Source organism: Rattus rattus, chromosome 2 (assembly GCF_011064425.1).
Source record: "Rattus rattus isolate New Zealand chromosome 2, Rrattus_CSIRO_v1, whole genome shotgun sequence".
NCBI classification, from domain to species: Eukaryota; Metazoa; Chordata; class Mammalia; order Rodentia; family Muridae; genus Rattus; species Rattus rattus.
In genome coordinates this window covers 227,280,644-227,306,311 of record NC_046155.1, presented here as the reverse complement: position 1 = coordinate 227,306,311, position 25,668 = coordinate 227,280,644, and the positions used below count along the sequence as shown (strand labels likewise).

Genomic DNA, 25,668 nt, shown 5'->3' with positions numbered 1-25,668 from the left:
TACTGCCAACCGTCTTCAACAGAGGAACAAGGACAACTTTGGAGACAGGAATGGCCACCAAGAGGGAGTGGCCACGGCTGGAAGAAGCACACTGAACACATAGCAAACCTGTGGCCAAGGAGCTACCAAATAGAGAACACAGACTGCCAGCACCATTCCCACCGAGACTGGGAACAGGCGCGGTCTGCCCTCTCCACTCTGTCACTCTAGCTGCGGCCTCAGTGAGGGCACCGAGACAGAGATGCAGAGAGGAAGGAAGGAGTCCTTCACCTAACACAAAGCTTGGTCAGAAGAAAGCTTCGCCAACGTTTAGTCCAGTTACGGTGCCCTAGCTTCTTACGTGGTTGTGTTCAGAAGACCGGAAGTTTACTTTAGTAAAAGTTCACTCTTAGAAAACGTTTACTCTGAAGTCACCGACTCGTGTTTTTACAACAGGCAGGAAGAAGTGCTGGGCTGTGGCTCAGGACCATTGCCTAGTCCAGGGTGAGCTTTTCCCCATTCATTTCCTTTTAAGAGTCTTACAGTTTGGGGCTAAAATGCAGATTGGTGATCTACTGTGCAAATAAAGTAAGTCTTAGAGCAACAAAATTACGTTTTTCCCTCGTTTGTGAGTTCTAGATTCTATCCTGGCCTATAAAGTTATGTTTGTACAGATGACATGAGGGCAGAAGGGTGCGCTGAGGACCACTAAGGAGCAGGCAGAGAAAAGGAATGGCTGTGCCCTAAGTGTGTTATCCACGGAGAGGAAAGCCACCTACATAGCCCAGCTCGGGGTAAGAGTGGGATGAAACAGACCGGAGGCAACGGGACTCTGGGTTTGCACTGTGGCATGTGCATTCCCATGAAGAGTGGACGGACGTGAGGACCCTCACGCTCTACAGACACTCTGATGCTCTGCTGCTCACCTGAAGGTTTTCACACGTCTCCTGACTGTAGGTGAGTCTCTGGATTTCAGTAGGTGAAACAAGGTATAAGGCTTGCCCACTGTTGGCGAAGCAGAACGTCCTGGCTATCCGCATGTTGGTAAGGGGCAGGTAGTAGACATCCAGCAGAGGCCTCAAGCTCGGCAAACTTGAGGGGAAATAAATAATTTGTTGGTAATAAGCCACGAGTCACTTATAGGTGCTACAGTGCAGGCACAATGTGCAATGACAGGATATATGAGGACAGGACGCTCAGAACCACTGCTCTGAATGCTGGCCCAGAACATAATGACAGGAAAAGGAGAAATCGCTGGCACTGTTAAACTGTTATATAGTTAGAGAGGGAAAATATAATCTGTACTTCTCATATCCTTGTTTGCAATTAAACGGATTCTCAGTGTGTAAGCAATGCAGTATCTTTTTCGAGCTGAGTTTTATAATGCGATCCAAGCAGGAATCCTGTGTGTGTTAAGGGGCGACCTCATTCTTACCTGAAAGTCATAATGTGGCCATTGGCACAGAAGCAGGCGAGGCAGACACTGTTACTCAGGGCGACAATGTCTCCACGGAGCACGAAGGACGTCTCAGTGATGTTCTGCTTGTATGCACAGTTCTGGGTTGGCAGTGAGATGACCTTTGCTTGCTTTTCAGAACATATCACTGCGTACTGGTTTTCACTAATTTCCTGAGAAGAGGAGGGGGACACTGAGACAGGTCGCCGCTTTTTCAATTTCTCCTTTTCGTCTTTTTCTTCAGGAACGTTGTGCTCTTTCCAGGGTTCGTATGCAGGTGGCATTAAGCAGCCCGTGGCATCCAGAAATGCCATTCTCAAGATTGCACCTTTTAACCTCAATATAGTACCTAGAATGTAGAAGTTTAGTATATACTTCCATTTTAAAATTCAGAGTAAATATGCTTATTCCACCTGTGCCACTAAATCCACACACATCTGTTGACTCAACAATGCACTGGATATGTTGTAGCCGGTCACTGATAAAATCCAAAACCCAAGCCACGTGGTCAGTAGTCTGAAAAGTGTCATTATTACATGCTCCAAACACAAATGTCAAACATTAATAATTTACAATTAGAGAATGAACTCTGCACACACATATATATCTGACCTGCAGATTAAAAAGTGAATATGTTGTTTTCTTTAAATGTAGAACTAGAAAATTTATTGTAATTAAAAAAGACTAATTTGTGCACACAGGCCCCTGTGGAAATGAGGGGCAATGCTGGAAGTTGGGTCCCTTTTGCCCCTTGTTCTTCCCTGAGCTGTGCAGTTCAGGCTGGCTGACCGGAGAGCTCTGGGCCAGTTTCCCTGTCTTACCCCTTATCCTGGCATGCGAGTGCTACTGTTACAGACGTGAGTCACCTGCTCTATTGGTTTGAGTTCTGGGGACTGAACACAAGTTGGCAGGCTCGAGTGGCAAATGACTGTACAGTGTGAGCCTTCCCCATAGCCCTAGAATATCTACTTCTCCACCATAAAATCTATCACTAATATCACTTGTCTTTACAGTGCTTAAATCAGTAAATGAAAAGCTGGAGTTTCTAACGAAGCCAGAGGATGTGTCATGTGGGACGCACATCTGCATGCTGCACCGGGCCATACATACCGCTTGGAGACACAATCACTGGCTGAAGCAGTCTCTGCTCAGGCCCCAGGGGGAGATTCAGCGTGATGACAAAGGCAGTTCCCACCGTGGTTCCCACCCACAGGCACGGGGAGGGGGAGGAGTCTGCCTTCCTTGTGAAAGTCTCACAGAAATGAAGAGCAGAGATGGCTTCCCGGGACTCTTTGTCAATGCTGGTCACACTTGAACTCCGAGATCTGCTGAAGGAATTGTCTTTCACATCTGAAATGAGTTAAAATGTGGGGTTGCCTTAGTTTATTTAATACCACTTTTCGTTGTTACAACAACAAAACAAACGAAGCTTTTAATGTCCTTTCAGGTGAAAAGAAAGAAAAAAATTACGTTAATAAAATTTCCCCTTTGCTTAAATGTAAAATGCAAATAAACAAATATTGTCAGAAGTGAGGAGGGCAGCTACCACAGAAGCCCTGAGTGCGTGTTCTCTGGTGCTGGCACCGACTGTTCCCATGGGGCTCTTATGTCCAGGCATCACAATTCACGACTTGATAAAACTACGAGTGTTCAGGTCTTCTCAGCTGTTACGTGTACACAGTGCATCTAGATGTGCTCGAGGTGGGACTCCTTCTGCTTCCCTGTCTGTTCACACGAACGCCACAAAAACTCATGCAAAAGGTAGCTCCCCTTTCTGGACCACAAACAGCATTCATCTAAGAGATCTAGCTTCCGAACATGGAACTGGTATCTGGTTCACTATTGGCTCACATTTCTCTACCGAAGCTTGTCTGTGAGGACACGGCTACTTTATTTTAATTTCGTGTGCATTAGTGTTTTGCCTGTAGAGGTTGTGTGTGCGTGTGTGTGTGCGTGTGCTGTGGATAGCTGTGAGCTGCCATGTGGGTCCTCTCTAAGAAGAGCCAGTGCTCCTATTGGCCGAGCCATCTCCAGAGCCCGATGTAGCTATTTTAAGATTGTGCTCATTAATTTTTCTCCACTAGATTCTTGTTCTTGATCCCATCTCAAGTCTTGGCTTTTTTCTCTGTTAACTGCACTACCAAATGCTTTCTGCTTTGTCTCCTGAGAAATTGTGTCATTGACAAAGCACTAAATCCTACTAATACTAGGACATTAAGGTTATCTTAAGGAGCAAACCAGAGTTCTGGTCCCATGCTTTCTGTTTACCTCCATAGGAGCTGGAGGCCACGTGCTGTCTCAGGGCTAGTTCCTGTTTTTCTGTCACCAGTCTAGTTCTGTTATTCTGAAGTCACATTCTCCTCTCCATGTAACTAGTCTGATGGTTCCACCTTAAGTTTCTCAGTGCTCATAGAACTCAAACTTTATATGGCACAGCTGTAACTCAATGGCAGTGGTTCTATCTGTCTGTTGAATCGTGCTCTCATTCTTATTAAGACTCTCCAGAACCCTCACCTCAAACCTTAACTTTCTGGCTCTGTCTCCCAATGTTATACCTTTTCAGTTTCCTATAGAATCCAAATGGAGACTTTTGAATTTTTTTCCAAACATGTCAGGAGCCATCATAGGACAAGCTAATACCTACCAGGTGATCTTCCTGAAATGACTTTGCTCTAGATTAGTAACTATGATGAAGCTCCAATAGGCAAGGCCCAGGAATAAAGCATTTTAGGAAATCCTGCTATTAATATGCTTTCCTGTTATTATTAAACATATTTGACGATCACTAGGTATTAGCCCACTCTTTTGAGAAGATCTCTGCAGATCTATGAAGATGTACTGTCTTGTAGTGATGCTATATAGACAAATGGATAACTTCTTAATTCTTAGTGATGATCCGATAAGAATTCCTAAAATTATATCAGTGACTATTAAGCTCTTTTATAGTAGGACTGCTATTAGGTCTCTTCTGATAGTCAAAACTCTGCAATGAGAACTGTGTCAGTCTCCCATGTGCCACCAGTTAATTACTACTTTCTACTACTCAGAGCACATTTCAAGAGGTTGTAAAACCATTAACCAAAGGTCATAAAAGGGAACTAACAATTTATTATAGGTGCTGAGATAGAAGAAAGATATGGGTTTATCTATACAAAACTTCACTAATAACTTATAGTTTTGGACCTTCAGTGAACTGTGGAGCTGTGACAGGTGATGACTGTTTAGCCAGATAATTACTCCTGATGGATTTGCATGCAAACATTCTCTGTTGTAAACTTCTATTTCAATTTATGATTTGATTTTATGTGTGAACTTGTGATGAACTTTTTAACAGGTAATCATGCTGAAAGATGTATAAGTGCTGAGGAAAATGAGAAGAGTCAGAGGAACTGAGCTGAGGAGAAGTTTTTAGACAGAACTGAAATCAAGAAGAACTTAGAAGTACAGGCATAGCATTGGGAGAAAAGGCATCGAGCATAAGAGCATTATTGCAACATCAGAGCAGGAGAGGAGAGTAAGATTAGAAGGAAAATGCAGAGTGGAATAACAGGAGACTATAGGTAACATAAAAACTATAAGAGCAATGTGCAGAATGCAGAGGGAAAGAGGAAATAAGCTACAGAGAGCAGAAGGAGCAGGGAGGCTTCTCCTTGCCACGGGACAGAACAGGTCCATTCTTAATAGCAAGACAGACTTCATCTTATCAAAAGGAACAAGCTTTCTTCTTAAAATCTTCGGCTTATCTCACTTAGCATTAAAAGGGTAGAAGCTTTTTCTTTCTTATGCAATAAAGATTGGAGCTCATATTTTGTCCAGAATGAGTGAGTTCTTTCTGCACTGGTGCTTGGTCTTTTGTTCCAAGTGCATGTGAGTGTGTGTGTGTGTGTGTGTGTGTGTGTGTGTGTGTGTGTGTTGTCTAAGTAGATAATTGTGAGAATGTATGCAAACTGGACCCAACTGATTTGAATGGAAATGTATAAATGCACATGGGTGAATCTGTATATGAATTTATGTGTATATGTATGCATTATTTTCTTCTACTGGTTCAATAGAAGTTTATTGCTCCAAAGATTAGAATGTGCCCCACTAGGATCTTTCCACTTTCCCCCTGTTTCTTAGATATCTTTCACAGGAAAAATTTTACAACTTAGATATAATCACTATAATCACTTTATACTCAAAGTGTCCCTTTTCTTTCCTGTGATTTCTGACCTGCAGGTTGAAAGTTAGAGCCCTGCAGTTCCTGCCGAGATAGAACAAAGGACACATTACACAAATGTCAATCACCTAAACCTTCAGAAGGAGCAAGAACGTTGCTAATACTTTTCAGAAGTTATCAGCATTTCAGTATCGTTAGGGAGCTAGAATGTCTGGGGATCATCAGTTTTTAAAACCACACCAGAGTCCCACTCTGCATCTCATCTCTAGGCCAGGATGGCCCCAGCAGAAACGTGGCCCATATTTAAGACATCCAACCCTTTGGTACCAAGCACCATTTGCAGTCTCAGTCGGTTTCTCAGGGCTCCTAAGCCACAGAGGTCCTCTGGCCTCTGGGTCTACAGCTATTGAACTTTCTTCTCTCCCAGAGTTGTCATGAAATAGCTGTCCCCAGTTATTTCAGACTTGTCTTACTTTCTGTTCTAAGATGGTTTTTGATGCTCTCCACAATGTTCTACTGCTTCACTTGTAAAGTCGATTCAATAAACACTGAAGGTGGAACTATGACAGACAGTTTGAGACATTCTGCTCAACACTGCTATTAGGATATATTAAAATTTCCAGAAACATAAAAATCATGCCTAGTACACTTCACTTTTGAAATCATGGCTTTCAATATTTTCTCAAGTGTCATTAATAAAACTGCAAAAAAGCTTTCTAAGGTGTATTTTAGTAATATAAAAAAGTATTACTCAATCCTTATACTCTTGCAAACTTCCTGCAAACAAATTTACATTCATAAATTGAAAACATTTCCCTAGTAATTTTATTAAACATGATTTTGATGATAGCTGACACTAGTGAGGGTTGCATCTAACTGTAGTTTCTAAACTCATCCTTCTTCTGTTCAACAGTCCGCACTTCTGCTAGAGATAAGGTGGAGGAAAAGGTAACTGCTGTGATGTCTGTGACATCACAGACTGTGAGGGAGTCATCCAAAGGCTCACGTGCTGAAAGTTCACTCTTCAGAATGGCAATGCTGACAGTGACACACCATTAGGGACAGGATGCAGGGGGAGGTGCAGGCCACTGCAGCACCAGCCACAGAAGACATGTGTGTGGTTCTGAAGTCACCCTAGTCCAGTTGACATGAGAAGGGGCCAAATAAAAAGAGCAAGGCTGGCCTCTAACTCTGTCTCACTTCTGGGCATGCTGCCATGTGACCTGTTCCTCTGACACACTTTCCCACCATGATGCTATTTATACATCATGATGTAATGCAGCCTAAAGCCCTGACTAGAGACAAGCAGATGAGGGTACCATGCAGGTCGATCTTTAAAATGTAAATTATTAATATATAAACTCTTTATTAACTACTTGGGTATTTTGTTAAAGCAACAGAAAATGACTAAAGTTCTTCATATAAAAGAAACAACTTTCTATAATCAACAAATACCACACTTGTGGGTGAGTTTATAAAATGACACTGACTATAAGAATTTATTAACTTTTGAAAACCTTAAAAGCTACTTTTTAAAATTAAAATTTAAATGTATTTTCCAATAACATATGTTGTTGCTTAAACAATACGTATATGATTCAGCAAATATTAATTGTGCCCTGGTGATAATAGTGGGAAGTAATGATACAAGAAAAGTTGGAAACAGAAATTTCAGTAAACAGGTGGAAAATCTGTCAAGCTTGTTAAAATTATTAATTAACAATAATCTACATTTTAAATGTTCCTTCAAAGCCACCAGTAGACAGTGCATTAATTTAATGTACTAATCTAACATCAAAATGTAAAACTATATAGCAGTTTTATTATGTGATTTACCAACAAGAATGAGATCATCAAAGGAACTCTCAGGCTCCATGGCCTAGCAGCTAAGTTCCAACATGGTAGATCTCAGTTGCCTATTTTATCATCTACTTAGAATTGATTAAGTCTGAAGTTTCAGTACTTCATGAAATACGACTTCAACTTTCCCGGGTCTTGTAGCATGGCGTTTTAGAAAGTGCATAAGCTAAACCAAGCAGAAGTGTTCATGAAACTGCTTGTCTGAGACATGGCCTCAGTGTGTACACCAGACTGGCTTCAAACCTCTCGATGTTTTTGCCTGAATGACTGAGAATGGAAGAACAGGTGTGCACTGCTAGACAATGGTGAACGGATTTACTATGAAGAACAAGATAAAGGTTGCTAGCATGCCAAATGCCAGCTATGATCATAATACTACATATTATCATTCTTATTCAATCTACATAGACATCTTGAAAAGTATCATGTAACAAGTAATTAAAGAGGCCTACAAAAGCAGGATGGACACACAGACTAAATGCCTGGTACAGTGTTGACGTTGACAACACACACACATACACACACACACACACACACACACACACACACACCCCTCTTTAAAAGACAGCCCTGGCTGCCTTGAGACTTGCTCTGTAGATCTGGCTGAACTTGAACTCACAGATTCTCCTGAGTTGTGGGATTAAAGATTAAAGATGTGTGCCGTGGTGCCAAGGCACTTCTAAATGGGTACTTGGGAATAGGATACTTGTGAGACACTGAAAGACTCACAGTTAGCTTAACTGGCGAAGTTTATTATTACTGAAACCACAGGCCTCTCCACATGTGGGATGAAAATCCTGGATCCTCTTCCAGACCAAATATGTACATGGAAGCCTAAAAACTACTTGGGTTCAAATTATGACTTTTATATTTTTAGTTATAAATCATACTTCTATGGTTTTACATAAACGCTTTCAATTAAACTTATTCTTTGACAATGACGTACAAACACGCACACACACACACACACACACACATATGGCACTGGGATTTTCATTTTTATAATAAAGGATGTTGATCTTCTAGAAACAGGAGTTAGCTTGCATTCTATGATTAATTTTCACTTCCGTTTAAGAGTATATAATTCAACTAAATTACTTTTCCTATGCTCAGAACTTTCTGATCATAGCTATATACTAGTATGCCTATACTATTTACCACATGCTTCCTCTCAGTATAAAAGCGGTAAGAGAAATGTCAGTGAGACATGCTAAAATTAGTATGTTGCACAGGACCAACACCTAAGTCTGACAAGGAATTTAGTTAATAACTGGGGAGAGGAATGTGTGTGGCAATCAGTCATCTGTGAGATAACATTCAGCAAAAGCACCCTTTAGTGCTCCTTCTTCAATTAAACTAGATATTGCAGGGAGGGCATTCTAGAGGGAAATGAGGCCTCTACTACAGTGGTTCTCAACCTGTGGGTCTCGGCACCTTCGGAGCATATCCGCTATCCTGCGTAGCAGATACGTACATTACGAATTATAACAGTAGCACAATTACGGTTACGAAGTAGCAATCAGCACCACCCAGGCGAGGAACTGTATTAAACGGTTGCAGTGTCGGAAGGCTGAGAACCCTGCTGTACCACGTAGATATTGTTACCTTTACCGCGATTCCATCTGTCAGTACAAAACACCGGGCGTTGCTGTGAGACAGACTACAGTACAGTGTTTGAGTGCCTTCTCACGGCTTTCACAATGAGTGAGATACAGAAAAGGACTATCAGACAGTACCCCTCATTTACTATCAAGGTCAACAATGACAATTTAATGAGAGATTCGTTCTACATGAAAAAGTAGTTGCCTATTTTAAAAATAGTAAGTTAGTACAGAATTAGGGGTGTAGAATTTACAACAGACTTTAGAATGGCTGGGATGTAAATAGTTTCAGTAAAAATTAAACCATAATCAAGAAAGCGTGACCAAATTTTATTTGAGAAAGAGCATGAGAAGCAAGTACATGTGTGTTTTGTTTTCCCTGAGTGTGCATCTTAAGTACTGTTTCAAAAGGTAAATCACTGAGCATCTTGTCACTGTAGCCCTGATGTACAGTAATCTCTTATCTTCAGGGCTCCACTTTCCTACTGTCCTGTGCTGATGGACCACAAGTCTATCTTCACCTTGACCTGGGGACCTTCCACTGACCCAGGGGCAGAACCTCCTCCTGAAGCTGCCACAGTTCCTCCCTAAGGTCCAAGGTCTTTGGATCTTGATTCTACTTACCTAAATCAGGCTTTAGATCAGTTGGCAAGCTTAATTTCCTTGACATCTTTGCTGAAAAATAAAATATATTTTTAAAATTTTGAGAAATATTTGACTGATATTTATCATAGCAACTGATTTTTAAGATAGAAGTGAATAATTTTATTCCTAAATCAAGATTCTGGGGTCATTAAACTATGTTTAGTAACATCAAGAGTGGAAGAAACAAATCTTACTTCCAAATTTTCACAAGTCTGTACTCACTTGATGTAATCTTTGTGTGCTTGAAGCTCTTCCTTCAAGGGTAGCATTATACACTCTTTACTTAAATTAATGATTGCTTAGGGCTACAGGAGAAGCTTGGCTTTTCCACAAGAGAAAAGTCGTTCCTCAGAAGGACTGTTTGCAGGTGAAGCACAGTGTGAGAACAGGCTAGGATGTGGACGGAAGGTCTTCCTAGCTCCCAGTGCCATGGCTTCCGCACTCGCCATTGCTTTAAAGCTAGTGTTTAGAATATAAGACACGCCTGATCTCTAAATAAATCAAAATATTTGTATAATAAACATATCTGACAGAACTATTATCTGGTATAAATTAATACTTCCATTTCTAGTTCAGTAAAAAAAAATGTAATGATTAATTTAAAATCATGATATTTATATAAAATGTAAATATAGGTATTTCTGTATGATAGAAAAATTCTAAGTTCATCCACAAGCTTCATGGAATTCACTTTCCATCCTCAAAATCAGTTGTCGCTTTAGTTTAGGAAGTGGTTTAAGTTAGGAGTCAGTTTGCTACAACTATTCTGTTAGTGGTAGTGCATGCGCGAGAGAACAGTGCTCCCTATGTGAGATTGTGAAAAAAAAATAGTGGTTAATACACGAATGCATACATTTGGTTAAAGTTTGGATGGTTAGGAGATATTTAAAGCACAGACCCTGCTAGTCCATAAGGGCGCCATGTAAACAAAGAGAAATCCAGTCATAGTACATAACCTCCACATCTAAAAAAATGACAAATCCAGTGTTAGGAATAGGCTTTAGGTAGACTGGGAGGGGCTTTGGGGTAGGGAGGAAGTCATGTAGTTACTGCTCAGCTCGTCTAAGCTACCTAGGATCCTCCAGTTGGCCACATTTATATACCAGTCATTTCTTCTTTGCCAGCTTACTATGTCTGAGGGGAGAGGTACGAGGCAATACAAAATTAGAAGAGCTGACTACAGTCACGGCTGTTCACATCCCATACCTGGTGCTATTGTATCTGACGTAGAATAACCTTAGAGTTAGAAGACGTGTTCCTCAAACACTCTTCTGAAGACAATATTAAATCAACACTTTCAAAGAAGCTAATGAAGTTTTCACCAGATACCAGGGGCCCAATATAAATAAACTGGTGACATGTGAAACTTGAAATAGAAAAATCAGTCTTGCAGAGCTCAAAAGAAACTTTTAAAAGACTCTTATGTCATGGATGTCAACTCTGCAGTCCCCACGACTCTGCTAGGCCAGTTATTATGAGCCACTAATTCACGCTTCTCAAACATCAGTCCCTCGTTACTGCATTTGTAGACGGACAGTGCTTTGCTATCCCAATTCTCTGATAATATTCCTGGGAAAGGGGTGATGTCATATGTCAACATAAGCTCAACTTCTTATTTCAAAACCAAAATTCAACATAGAGATACATACAGAACAATGAGCTATCGCAAATAATTTGTAAATAATCCCTCTTGAAGTAAATACTATGAAATGGCTATTTTATTAATTATAAATGTTTTATTGACACTTTGGTTGGGGGTTAGTTTTGTGCACTGTGTACTCAGATGCGGACTATTGTGCCCAGAGATCTGGTTGTAGTTTGGATACTGGCACTGTCTTACTGTCTTGATTATTGAAGCAGCTCATCTCAATGTTGTGTAAAATTTGTTCTCCATCATTTCTGACTTGTTAATAAAGAGCTGATCAGCCTATAGAGGGGGAGGAGAGCTAAGGTAGGACTTCTGATCCCAGTGTGGGGTCCCACATGGAGAGAGGAGTCAGAGGAGGTCTTCGTGGGAGGGTGGCCATTGGTACATGGATGGAGCGGAAGCAGCTGGGGTAGACGAAGATGGCAGGTAACAGGGCAGGAGGCTGGGTAGTAGCCAGTATAGTTGGGTTAGAATAGATGCGAACCTTGCCCAGCTGAGTACCTGAAGCTTTTAATAAACATACCAGGTCTCTGTGTCATTATTTCAGAGCAAGTGCGGGTATAGAAGAGTCCTGTACTTTTATATACTTTGATTCAGTTTCCAGACTTGTGACCTGCTAAAATTTTGCTCACAAAAAAATTCCAAATTTCATTAAATTCTTTTGATTTTCTTTAGAATTTCCACTAGAAATAAATTTATATAGCCTCAAGTATCTTCAAAACTGTGAAACATCCTTCCAATAAAATAAAATTTTCTGCCTAGCACCATATTTTTGTATTATATAAAAATCAGGAGTACAATTAAATATTTCTCTAGCAATTCTGATCCAATTCCAATAATTTTTCAATACTGGGAAAAGCACACATATAGTATTTTGTTATAACTGTCAAAATGTTTTAATTATGTACTCAGATTGTTTTAACTCTGCTAATTGCTCAATCTTTTTAACTGCAGCCCCTGTTATCCCAGCATCCATCAGCTTGGCTGGTCCTGAGGTCAGCACCACAGAGCGAGACCGTGGACTCCACTTAATCTCCCTATGTATGAAGGATGAGAATATTGAAGCTGCGTACATTAATCAGTTGATAATGTAGAACAGAAGTGTAAGGAGTAAATCTGAGGCTGCATTAGAGTCATCTGGACTCGTGTGAAAATAACCAATGAAGAGAACACATGGCCAACAAAGCACTCGCTTCGCTTAAACTGACTTCAGAGTGACTCCAGGGTTCACTGAGACGTAAACCATCAGCTGGTCCTCCATGTCCTAGGACAGAAGTCTCTGATCCCCATTTTAACAAATGCTATAGGAAAAACTATGGTCTAGCACAGAGTGCTGCCCACTGAACACAGAGCTGTACTCCAGCTGTCCCGGCAGAATAGGCAAGCACACTACGTGTGTTCTACACGCATGGAACTTTTCTTTGCACATGGCATTACTGCATCATATGCCACGACTATTTCTTTAGGTGTTACTCTTCTTGCACAAGAGTAAGAAAGTCACTGTGAGTCGTTTCCTGGACTAGCTGCCAAGGAGGAGCCAAGAGAAGTAGCTGGGCTTTGGGGTCAGTGGCCAGTGTATTCCAGTTTGCTCCTGTTCACTCTCTTGAGTGTGATTTTTAAGGTAGTTAGATATCTAGGGACTATATAGTATGCTTAGGCAATGGGTACCAAAGCAGTGGACAGGATTTGGTATTCAGACAGAATTTGCTCTTTCCCTTCAATAAATCTATCTTAAAAATTTAAATGATATTATTATTTAAAAAATAAACCCTTGTCAATAAAAAATAATCATGTACAGAATTTGATTATGAGCCCTTCTTCCGCAAGTTACCATGCAGCAATGTAGATCCATAGCCAGATCATGTATAAATTGCATAATATGTTCCTATTGTATATTATATATGCATATAAATGTGTATAAAATCTTTATGGCGTTTACCAAATATCTCTAAGACATAACACAGGACAGACAGTGGAACTAGACTACTGTATCCCACATTCTGCTTTATTATTCGGCTGTGCAGCCAACATAGAACTTATGCTCAGGTCTCTCATCTGCAAAATAGAGAAATAACAGTTCATGAGATTCTAGGCTGATTAAATAAGAAAAACTATAGTGCTGGTACAATGCTATGGACAACATAACAGATAACTGTATCAGAAAGCTGCTCTTGGGTCACCAAGAGCATGACGTCGCTTTATTGTCGACGTTATGGCAAGAAGAAAAGACACCTTCATTTTCCCTGCTTGGAGAAAGGGGGAACATGGTCAAAATACATGGTGTGAAAACATTACCTCAAATAAATAGATTTAAAAATAATGCTAAAGTGAATGGCACCCTGTACCACCTCTAGCAGTGATTATTCTCCAATGAGTGAGGCTGGGAACAGAACCATTCAGTGGCCGTGTGAGGCAGTTTCCTTGTCAGCAGCGAGCTGTGGGTCTAACTTTTACTCCACAAGGTCACTGCACAACACCCAAGGCCATGGCTGAGCGCTACAGACTGGGTGGTGAGGACCACTGAATGCTAGCAGTGCTGAAGGAGCCCGTGGCTTCTACAGCTAAGCTTCAGTGACATTTAAATTAGACGTGTGTGAGTGCTCTGCATGCATGCACGTGGTACACGGGCACTCCTAGTGGCTTTGGAGGTACGAAGGGCTGGTGGGTGTGGGTGCTGGGAACTGAGCCTCGGCCCTCTCCAAGAACAGTGTTCTTAACGGCTGCTGATCCATCTTTCCAGACCCAAGGCCTAATACTTTTATGAAGAGTGTTCCATAGCAACACTCATCTAGGAAGGCAGTTCATTGATGTTTCATGTTTTCCAATAGCATATTTGATGCTAATCACTTCTACATAGACACTATAATATAGAGATGCATATAGAGATTGCATATCCAATGTGAAACACTTCAACTACAAAATCTCTTTCATGGAACATCGGACAGATTCCATTTGAAAAAGGAAAACCATGAGACGTTACCTTTATTTCCATATAACAATTGTCATATCAAGAAAGTGACATGGGCAAAAGTGTTGTAAAATACAATAAAGATATTGGAGGTGAGAAGAATGTTCCTGGTTAGAAACAGTCAGGAAGAATCATATACTAGCATAACTTTGGAAAGATGAATAAAGTCGACATAGTTTCTAAGAAACATTCCTACAGGCATTGGTTGGCACGACAAAGAGAAAAACAAAAAAAGCATAGACGAGATGAACATGAGCTAAGCCATACACTTCCAAATATGTCCTCCAGCCCAGCAAATCTGTTCAGGAAATCTGTTACATATCTCAACATACAGTATCTGAAGTTACGTATCTACTTGAAAGAAAAAAACACATGGGAAGATACACATTAATAAAGCAAGTAAAGCCAGGGGACCGGAAGTCACACTCAATCTACATTAACAAAGGCACTTCTGAAAACTCTTTCACTTCAGGTAATACAACTGTAAAAGTTACTTAGTAAATTCACTATAGAAAAGAACAGTAGTGACGGAACTGGAATGTAACAGGATACAATATGCTAGAAAGAAATTAGTTGCGAAGAGTTAGTACTTAATTAAAATGATTTAATTATTATTACCAACAGATTCACTATGAAACCACAATAAAGAATAAAGAATTGAAAAAAGCCCTTTACCAAAGCATATTTAAGAATGACCAAAGGGTGAATAGTCATTTACCAATAATATAATTAAACAGGGTTCAATTTACAATGCTCAGAAACAAGGGTTTTCATGTAGTAGTTTTTAAAATCCAACCATAGAAACTGAGGAAGAGTAAAACCTCTTCCAGCTGCAGAGAAACTCACCGACCTTAGAGAGATCAAAGGCGTATGTGGTAGGGGTGGTGATGTCGCTCACCCAGTAGAAATGCTTGCCTTGCACTATGAGGGCTTGGGTTCCATTGCCAGAACCCACATTAAACAAAGCTGGGCATGGTGGTGTGCACTTAAGACCCCCGAGCCGAGAGTCGGCAGGGAGACACAGATCCTGGGACTTCCTGGCCGGTCAGTCTAGTCCATCACTTGGTGAGCTCCAGGTCAGTTGAGACCCTGTCTCAAACGAAGCAAAGCAAAGCAAAAGAAACAAAAGAAGATGGCACCTAAGGAATGATGCCTGAGGTTGTCCTTTGTTTGCAAGTATGTGCACATGCATGCATCTGTACACACGAATGCTTCCCCCACAGTATAACTGTACAAACACATACACCCAATCACCCCACGAATAATAAAAAGAAAATAAACCCCAAGGAATATGTGATAAAAATGTAGGGAGTGTCTGTGTGTGTGTGTGTGTGTGTGTGTGTGTGTGTGTGTGTGTGTGTGTGTTCTGTGATACTATTTTGTCAAGACTTTGCAAGTTTTGGAGAATATTCCACTTTTTGTGACCTACAAAACTCTAGTTTCCAAGTGTGGTTATTTATTTTGTCCTTTGGCGTTACACTTAGACGGACCATTCATTACAAATTATGTTCAGAACACCAAGAGTAGTATAAGTGTCCTTTACTTGTGCATGGGGTGGGGCTTGGCAGGAAAGGTCAATTACCTTATACCGATATTGGTTATGGGCAGACAATGCCATCTTTTAGAAGATCATTACCTTGAAATGGGACTGTAAAATGAGAGAGATGGGAGTAACGGCAGAAAAAAAAAAAGATCCAAGTACAACTATAAACGAAAACTGATTCACAGTTTAAAAAGAGTGTAAGCCTGGAATTTAGAGCATAAATTGAACCCTGCTTTATTTGAAAACAAAGTGAAACTAAAAGTTAACAGAATAATTCACTCTGTAAGTCAAGAGAAAGAGCCACAACCCAATTTAACTGATTTTAAGAATTATTTCCCAAATGCATTTAGAATAGACACAGCCCAAAGATTATTATTTAGCAAAAGAATGACAAATTAACATACACAAGATGCAATGCACTGGATCATATTCTGGTGTTGGGTTAGCATTGCATGGAGCAATGATTAGAAACAAAATAAAAACTTCTATTTCCTACCTAGATCACTGGCTACCATCTTGGAAAACTTTCTGCTTTGGGTCTTCACTGAAAATAATATTTTAATATAAAATGTCAAAAATCTATTCAGAGTAAACTAGATAAATTAAGAATAAATAAAACAAAATACTTTAAAATAAAGATACTATACCCTTTTCTATAAAATTATTCACTTTTTGTTCATCGTCTGAATTGTGTGGCGAGGAAGAACCTACACAAATAGAGACAACATGAGGAACAGGCACACGGTCAGTCACAAACAGAACACAGCAACAATCACAGACTAAAATCCTGGTGACCAGCAAGAACGGGTGACCACAATTAGGAGATCATTGTAGTACTACAGTAAATAGTATACATTTTTTATAGCAGACACTACTATACAAATTTTATTTCTAAAAAAATTTATTTAATGTATAATAACTGGGCAAAATCTTACTGCACTTTATAAGTTAGAGAACACAGAAAGGAAATATGACATTTAGATATCTATTAAGTACAGTTCAACATATCTCATAGATTAAATAATTCACCACCTTCCCAATTTGGGATTATTTTCCCCTTTAAGCCCTCATGGTACTTTACTTCCTTCTGATACAATGGTCACCATTAAATTATGTAGTATCTTTAAATTTATGCACAAATGACCTTCCTCACTGCAACAGTTTTACAACCCATCTGTGACCCGTGGTGTGTACTTTATGGTGATACCACTAGTGCAAATTAGCTAAGTGAATGAAGCCTTTTTGCTAGATGCAACTATATAAAAAAGAACTGGAGGTAAATAAAAATATTTCCTTTTCTATGCTTAAAAGAATCCCAATCAAAGTGATCAACCTTGGTGAATCAGTAGAAACACAAAAATCTGAGCCCCAGACCCCCCAAAATCATCTTCTTTACTATGGACAGGGGACATTCTCATCAAGAAAGACCTGCAACATGGGCAGAATATAATCACACAGACAGAGGTTTACAAACATTATTCTTTGAATAATCCATGTTGTTTCTGTCAATAGCATTCATAGATTCTCCCAAATGTCATACAGAACTAACATAAAACCAAGTAATAGCTGACCTCAGTAATAGTTCCAGATCAGATATAGATATGGCTGTTTTCATACAAATACAATATACTTAAAAGGTATAATGGCCACAGACACTGTCCCATTTTAATACATTGTCATCTCTGCTACCAAATGGCTTCATCAATTTATGGTAAAATGGATATTAATAGTAGCTTTATTTTATGTAGTTCATATCAAGATTAATATCAGGCTAACAGCTTCATATATAAATAGTAGAGAAGTGTTCAGTGTTTTCTAAACATAAACAGGCAATATAGTCGAAGATGCTTACCACTGGTTGTTTTAATTTATATTTGAAAAACAAGTTCCAAAGTTTATTTAAATCTGCCAGATTATTGTAATTAAACAAACGCATGAGATGTCTACAATTCCTTATTTTCTTCAGGGCCCATGTGTACACCAGAGGCAGCATTTATATCATGCTATGCATTTGTATCATCCTACTATCTGTCTGTATAACTATAAACACGCAGCACAGGAAGAGTCCCCCACTTCTAAGGTGCTGGCTGAGCCAATCCCAGTCTCCTAGGCACCACTTCTGCGGATTTGGCAAATCCAGCTGCAGACAGCCATGAGGTCAGCGCCACGCAGACCCCTGGTTTATTGTAAAGTAAGTGCAAAGGGAAACTCTCTGCATGTTTCCTGAAGAGAGCTTTGATAATAATGAGCTGAGCAGCTGCCCGTGTTGATTATTTATGGTATATAAAAGTCCTCGGTTGCCTCCATTTCCACGCTAACTTCTGGTCTACAGATAAATTTTGACGGCAGGCACACTTTTAAATACTGATCTCTTCTTAGAACTTACGAGGGACTCATTTTAAGTTCCAATTCCAGTTTATACAAATCATGTTCCTTCCCTACAAATACTAACTTTTAAAATATTAACTATTGTTTTTAATAATTTACAATGTGCAGTTTGACAATTTTATTGTATTGTATTTATTGTATTCCTATCTTATTGTATTCCAGACAAGTATTTTTGATATTTTCATGATATTAAAAGAAACTTAAAACAAAACAAAACAAAGCTAGGTGTGGGCACATTTAATCACAGAACACAGGAGCAGAGCACAATCTGGTTTGTACAGTGAGCTCCAGGTTGGTCAAGCCAATCTCAAAATACCAAAAGTAAATAAATTAAGGAAAAAATGTGGCTTTTCTGAGTCAATTCAATCCATTTTTTTGGTCATTAGACTTTAGTTACTTGTAAGAGGACTAAATTATAATTAATCTTCCTTTATTTCTCAACTAGGAAGTAATAGTGGACATGGGCAACGCAACTATAAATGGAGAGAGTGTGAGAGTCAGGCAAAGACCTCCACTCACTACCACAGCAGAGAGACGGTCCAGCCGTAAGACGTGGCCTGACCACTGTGGCCCGATCTCCATGTGTCAGTTTGCACACTCACTCCCATGTGTTTTCGATGCCGGGTGTCCCTGTGAAGTTTGGGATCTTTCCTTGGTGTGTGAGAACACATTTGATTCCTCAGAGAGTTCCGCCATCGGGCAGAAGCAGAGGCCATCCAAATCATTGCAAGATTTATACTTGAGACTAAGAACTCAGGACTTAGCATCCATTTCCTTGAGGTTACAACTTACTTGGTGGTGGGCAGAGGTGAGGCTTCCGCGCCTCGGTGTTTTAGAAGTTTAATGAGCAAACGAAATTGGAGCTTTACAAAACATGACTCCTGTGTGGAGAGCTGTGTGAGTGGATGTTCATGTGTGTGCCCGCACATGTGTGTATATGTCTACACATGCACTCACACATGTATACATGTGGAGGTCCTTCCACGGGTGCTGTCCATCTTGTGTTTTGAGGCAGAGGCCCTTGTCCTGGAACCTGCCATGCAGGCAAGGTTATGTGGCCAGCAAGCCCCAGGGATCCACTTGTCTAAACTCCCCCAGTGCTGGGATTAAAAAAATCAATCACTATTTTTGGCTTTTCTGTGTGGGTCCAGTGGAACAACCTCACATCTCCTGAAAACCATGCACTTGCCAATGGGTCTCTTCCCTAGAGCATTCTTTAATTTTGAAAGATGACATTATCAATTTGTGTAACATTAGCAAAAACAATTATAAAAAGAAAACACAAAAGCTTTTACCAACTTAGGGCTAACAAAGTGCAAACTGAAATGTGAGAGTAATACGAAATACTCCTGGCAGCACATCCCACTTTACAATTCTTTCCAAGACAGTAGAATGGCTAGTAAAAGACAGAAGCCTAAACATGGTGTTACTTATGTCAAAAAAAAAAAAAAATCATTCTAGGAGGAAGCTGCTCTAATAAGCCCATAAATATACTAGAAATGACCTCAATTAAAATGAAAAAAAAAAACCCAAATGTAAATAAACTTCAATATTCCTAAGAGTCCATTTCTTTATCTGTGGTTACAGGCATCAAAACCGTTAGTAACATTTGGGGTTAGGTTCTGGGTTTGATCATTGTGCAAAAAAGAAAAAAAATCTGTCACAGCATTGGAATGGATATGATTTAATAACTACCAAAAGACCGAATTGATTTAGTCCATGCTACTAACCATTGCCAGTAGAATCCAGAGGCGTAGATCTAGAAGTATCTAGAGGCCTGACTAGAATGTCTACTTAGTGACAAGTAGAAAATACATCCGACATTGTAACTGTAAGAGCTAAGCAATGACACAACCCTGAGCAGACACAGCCATGGATTCGTAATTAGCACATGGTGCTTCTTTTTACTTATTAAAGCAGTTAAAACTTTAAGAAAGACAGCTGATGTTTCTCATATGTAGACTTAAGTGTTGATGAAAAGATATACCAATATGTCATCTTAGTGTTTAAAAGATTAATAATTATTAATGAAGTAAAACCAGGTTACCGGAAGTTGGAGATTTGCAGCGATCCTCTGGGACGACAGTTCCTTCGGTAATATCACACAGGCCCGCTGAAAGGCAAAGCAAGAGCTAATGAGCCCACTCCAGTTTACACAACTCCTCTCCCTCTTACAGGGCCCACCTCACCGGGAACCACTTGAAGGCAAACTGACAGACTATGGCAGTGAGGGGCTTGCCATGGGAACATTCTGGCAATCAAACACATTGAACTAATACAGCTGTCGCCTGCTGGACAAGAGATGTAGAAACAGCTTTCTCAGGGAGTTCCTATGTTGTCCTTTAAGTACAGCAGACATGACGCAGGATCCACCAAACCCCAGGGTGCAGGCGTGGCAGGCTCTTTTGAATTTTGCAAGGAAGAAGAAATGCTTAAGCTTGGTGATTCTTTATCCCAAGAATCCTCAATTTAAATTTCTAAGAGGTTTTCCTCAAGTAAATCTTGACCATATCACTTAAGTATTTTAAAATAGTTAAGAAAACATTTCGTAGCTCTTAAAATTATACTTCACATTACCTATCCTATACAGTATCCCTCTTAAAAACTGTAATATCACACATTTAAACCTCTTAAACAATTTTCTCAACTAGACATGAATTATTTAAATTATATATGATCCATATTATAAGTTGGCCTAAATTATTATAAAAAATGCTGCAAAGTACTTTATGAGGAGGTAAAGAGAAAGGATTAACTAAGATGTAGGCTTATGAACAAGCCCCATGGAAAGCTACCAGCTCATAAACAGGAATAATAATAAGGGAAGTAAAGGCAGGCACCCCGCAGGTGAATGATGCTGCCCCCAGAAGTCAGACTGCTAAACAAAACCACCAGCACCATGTGTGAGATGCCTCCCTATGAGCTGTTGGTCTGGAAGGTGCCAGAACCCCACCCCCACCCCAAACAGTACAGGCTATGCTACTCCGAGATGCCTGCCAGAACGAGAGGATAAGACCTTCCTGTTGAAGACACCACATACTTCGGCTGCACAGAAACCAAGCAGGAACAGAGCTTCCTCCCTGCTGGCTAGCATCTGTAGCACTGCAAAACGCTATGTGGGCTTCCAGGGAAAAGTTACCAAAAACCTCACACAGCTGGCCTTCTGAGCTATGGTGCTGACTTGCTAGGCATGGTGTGAAACACTGGCAACACTCATGGGGTTACTGAACAAAGCAACTTCTAATTGGATTTGAGGCCAGTCCACAGGAGGAAATTCATGCTTCGGACTCTAAAAGAGATCAAAACTCTGTGCCAGGGAGGTGATGGTGATGGTGATGGTGATAGTGATGGTGTGTGTGTGTGTGTGTGTGCACTCGAGTGCGTGTGTATGCACACACATGTGCTTATGTAGCATGTGTGCATCTAGGTATATATACGTGTCTGTGTGCATATTCATATACATTGGTGTGTGTATGCACATCTGTGTGTATGAATGTGTGTCTGTGCATGTTGTCTCTCTCTCTCTCTCTCTCTCTCTCTCTGTGTGTGTGTGTGTGTGTGTGTGTGTAAAAATCTACTACTGTGGCTTTTCTAAGTTGATAGAGTGTCAAACTATCTTTTTTTCCCTAAACTTTATTTACTTAATGTATGAGTGGTCTGCTCTGTATCCATCTGCAGGCCAGAATAGGGCATCAGCTCCCTTTATAGATAGACAGTTGTACCCCCCATGTATTTGCTGGGAAGTGAACTCAGGACCTCTAGAAGAGTAGCCAGTGCTATTAACACTGAGCCATCTCCGCAGCCCCCAAAGGCCTTCTGAACAGTTATGCTTACACTCGCAGGCCAACGCCCTCTGCGTCCTAGAGTATCTTTTCCCAGTGGGTAAGACTTAAGGAAGGGACTCATACCTTGTCCAACTGTTGAGAATACTTGCTTTGAGTGCTCAGCCCTACACAAATCATGTACTAACTCTTCCCAGGCTGAGGGAACAGGGCAAACGGGTGGGCAGGGAGGGTGCAGAGCTGAGGGTCAGGAGTGGGTGACGTCAACTGCTGTCCTCTGAACATGACATTGTTGCTGCACTCAAGAACTCACAGTAGTAGTTACACGAGGCCCATGTGACTGGTCCAATCAACCTCCCATGAGAAGTGTTGAAGGGGGTCATGACGCCCCCTGCTCTTTGCAGAACAATAGGCAGCTAATGGTTACTGAGGTAGAGGGAGCATATTTCTCATTACTTAGTAAATTGATCTTGTTCAAGTAAATAACCTTCCCTGCCCATGTTCAAGGAACACTGACTAAAGGACAGATCAATGGATGGACACACACACACACACACACACACACACACACACACACACACGCGCATGCACACACACACATGCATGCACACACACACATGCATACACACACACACACGCATACACACACATGCATATACATACAAAGACACAAAGACACAGACACATACACGCAATACACACACAGAGATACATAAAGACACACAAACAAGACACAGACACACATGGACACAGACACACTAATAGATACACATACACACAGAGACATACAGATACACAAGCACATGCAAACATACATTCACATAGACAAACACATACATGAAAATGTACATGCATGAGCACACATGCACTCACACATACACATACATATCATTAAAATAGGAGGGAGACTGTTGGGGATTCTGGATTAGCTCAGAAACTGGACAGCACATTATTAAAGCTTACGAGAGTAAGGTGTCACAACCACGTATGTTCATGGGGGCAGTGTCTGCTTTCCTATTATTTAAAAAAATCAATCTCATAATTGCTATGGTTGCTAAGAAAGCTTTTATGGTTATAATTTTCAGACAATCTTAGTATCAAATTTCATTTATCAAATGTGTTTTATAGGTTAAATTATGTATTATCAATCTTCATTGCTGACTGAGAATCAGTGTTTTTAAAAATTGTCATCATTCGAGAGTTCCAGATTTAAAAATATCTAGTATTTAATTCTAAGACCGCAGGATTAATTTTAGTTTTGTATTCAACCTGGCAAAATACTTGGTCAAAATACTTGAGATACGACTATGACTCAAGATTTCTAAATGGCAGTAATAATTTACAACCAAAATATGGTTACTCACAAGTATTTACAAAAATAGCAACTGTGAGGATTTTAATCTCTCAGCATTTTTGTCATCGCTACATTCTCAGTGCACTATAAATTCTACAGAACTTCAGAAAACACTGTGTAAGAAAATATCATTTCAGGGGCTGGAGAGATGACTTGGTCAGTCAAGTGCCTGCCCCACAAGCATGAGGACCTGAGTTTAGATCCTAAGACCACACAAAGCCAGCTGTGAGGTACCTGGGATCCCAGCACTGATAAGGTGGGGATGTCTGGATCTCTGGAGCATACACAAATCAGTGAGCTCCGATTTTCTTGAGACCACGCCCCTCCGCCCCAAGTTAGAAATGATTGAAGAAACTCCATATTCACCAATGCACACGCGCACACACACACACACACACACACACACACACACACACACACACACACTCACATAGATAAAACTATCATTTTAAAATAGTCTAGGAAAAGATTAAGAGGCTCAATTAAAGAAAGTGGGCTGATATAACTTAATATGAATGTTAACTATACTGTAGCACATTAAATGAGTTAAAGACAGAAACACTGAAGCCCTCTCCATCTCTTTGCTTTCACTTGGGATCGGGCTCCCCCAGCCCTGCATGGTGGAGGTGTAGATCTATCCTCTGACATCTTTCCTCTCCTTTACCTCCTCTTCTGCCTTCCCCCCTTTCACTTGCTACTCCAGTCACACAGTAAGTTGTGGTTAAAGAAGTCACGTTTGCCAAGTGTTGCAGGCACCACATGGGCTGTGCCCAATGTGCTCCCTCTCTTACTGCACGGCCGTCCTGGGGAGCAATCACGAAGTAGGACGCTGAGCTGCAGGGAAACCCTGATAGTAAAATACACCCAAACAATGAAAGCAGGAGTTATAATTTCCAACCTATCGTGCTGCCAAGCGCAGTAATTACCCTTTAAACAGTGCCGGTTTTAGTAAGCTGGCCTTCTCTTTCAGATACCCCAGTAGGAAACGTAATTTACTATTTAAAGTACGTAACAGTGAACTTATGAGAGAACTATTACCAGAGTGTGTACTCTATACTAGGCGTGCCAAGTCATGAGACTAGCACAGCACTGCCATAGTAAAACTACCTGAAGACTCAGGTGGGCCAGACTTGTTCACAGACGGCAGTTTGCTACGTCAGGTTACGTCAACCTATCATGAAACGTGTCCTGTTGAACTAGGGACTTTGAGTCAATGGTGCTGGTCTGGTTTGAAAAAATTTCACAGAATTCACCATTAAACACCTGTTTAACTTCCTGAAATATGTGGTTCTCAGACTTAAGAGTCAATGTTGTGCATGAACGATGGCTTATCAGGTAAAGCACTTACAACCCAAACCTGGTAATCTGAGTTCAAGCCCTGGAATGCAGGTAAGAAGGTGGAAGGAGAAAAACAAGTCTACACACACGCGGCCCTAAAATGGAAACTCATTTCTATAGCTAATTGTGCATATTCATCTATTGGATGTGTGCACAGGCGCATGTGGTGCACACATACATGTGTGTATGGAGGGCGAATGTTACATGGATTGCCTTCCCTCTCTCTGCTCTCCACCTTAGTGTTGGAGACAGAGCCTCATTGAACTCATTAATGGCTGCTGGGTTGGACAGTGAACTCAAGGGCTATGCCTGCCTTCACCCTCCAGGCACTGGGACTATGGACACATCCTATGGCATCCAGCCTTACGTGGGTCCTGACAAAACCACTCGCTAGACCTGCACTTTACTACAATCATCCTTAGTGAGCTCCTGCTGTTATCTACCTGTGTCTTACCTGCTGACCGATCTGCCAGCACCCCTTCACAATCGACTCTGAACCCATCACACTGAACACACACACTTCTTACGATTTCACCTTCTATGGCTTCAATTACTCACGGCTAACCTGATCTGAAACATTAAAGGGTAAATTCTAGAAATAGTCCTTAACTTTAAATTAGGCACTTCTTTCTTTCGGTATTATGCTGAAATCTCGCTGCACAGGATGTGAATCATGACATCCTAGTACACACCTTCTTGCCCAGTGGTCACTAGTAACACTAGCCTTGCTTACTGGCCTTACACTCACGGTGCAGCGCTTATGGTCAAGCAGCTCATACAGGTGCAGATGCTAATCTCCCTACGAGAGCTATAAACTGCTTTGACACACCATGCCATATCACAACACGGGGAGGGAATGCACAGCAGTCAGACATTTAGAAACGGACAAACCATATACACATAACTTTAATTATAGAAATATTGACTGTTCACTTTAGTGTTAGTGG

At 40.6% G+C, this 25,668-nt stretch overlaps 1 protein-coding gene across 3 annotated transcripts in view; it reads right to left on the bottom strand.

Annotated features, from left to right (window-relative positions):
- The window catches only part of Stxbp5 (syntaxin binding protein 5), a 143,521-nt gene that overhangs the window by 5,577 nt on the left and 112,276 nt on the right, over positions 1 to 25,668 (bottom strand). Inside the window, exons 19-25 of one of the 3 annotated variants that reach the window (XM_032894986.1) lie at positions 20,295 to 20,360; positions 16,507 to 16,566; positions 16,356 to 16,403; positions 9,680 to 9,730; positions 2,546 to 2,785; positions 1,415 to 1,784; positions 906 to 1,071 (exon numbers count right to left, since the gene is read on the bottom strand). In XM_032894986.1, coding sequence (XP_032750877.1) covers positions 906 to 1,071; positions 1,415 to 1,784; positions 2,546 to 2,785; positions 9,680 to 9,730; positions 16,356 to 16,403; positions 16,507 to 16,566; positions 20,295 to 20,360 — 1,001 coding nt within the window. The remainder of the gene's footprint in view (positions 1 to 905; positions 1,072 to 1,414; positions 1,785 to 2,545; positions 2,786 to 9,679; positions 9,731 to 16,355; positions 16,404 to 16,506; positions 16,567 to 20,294; positions 20,361 to 25,668) is intronic. The other 2 variants (XM_032894987.1, XM_032894988.1) reach the window with 2 other exon arrangements.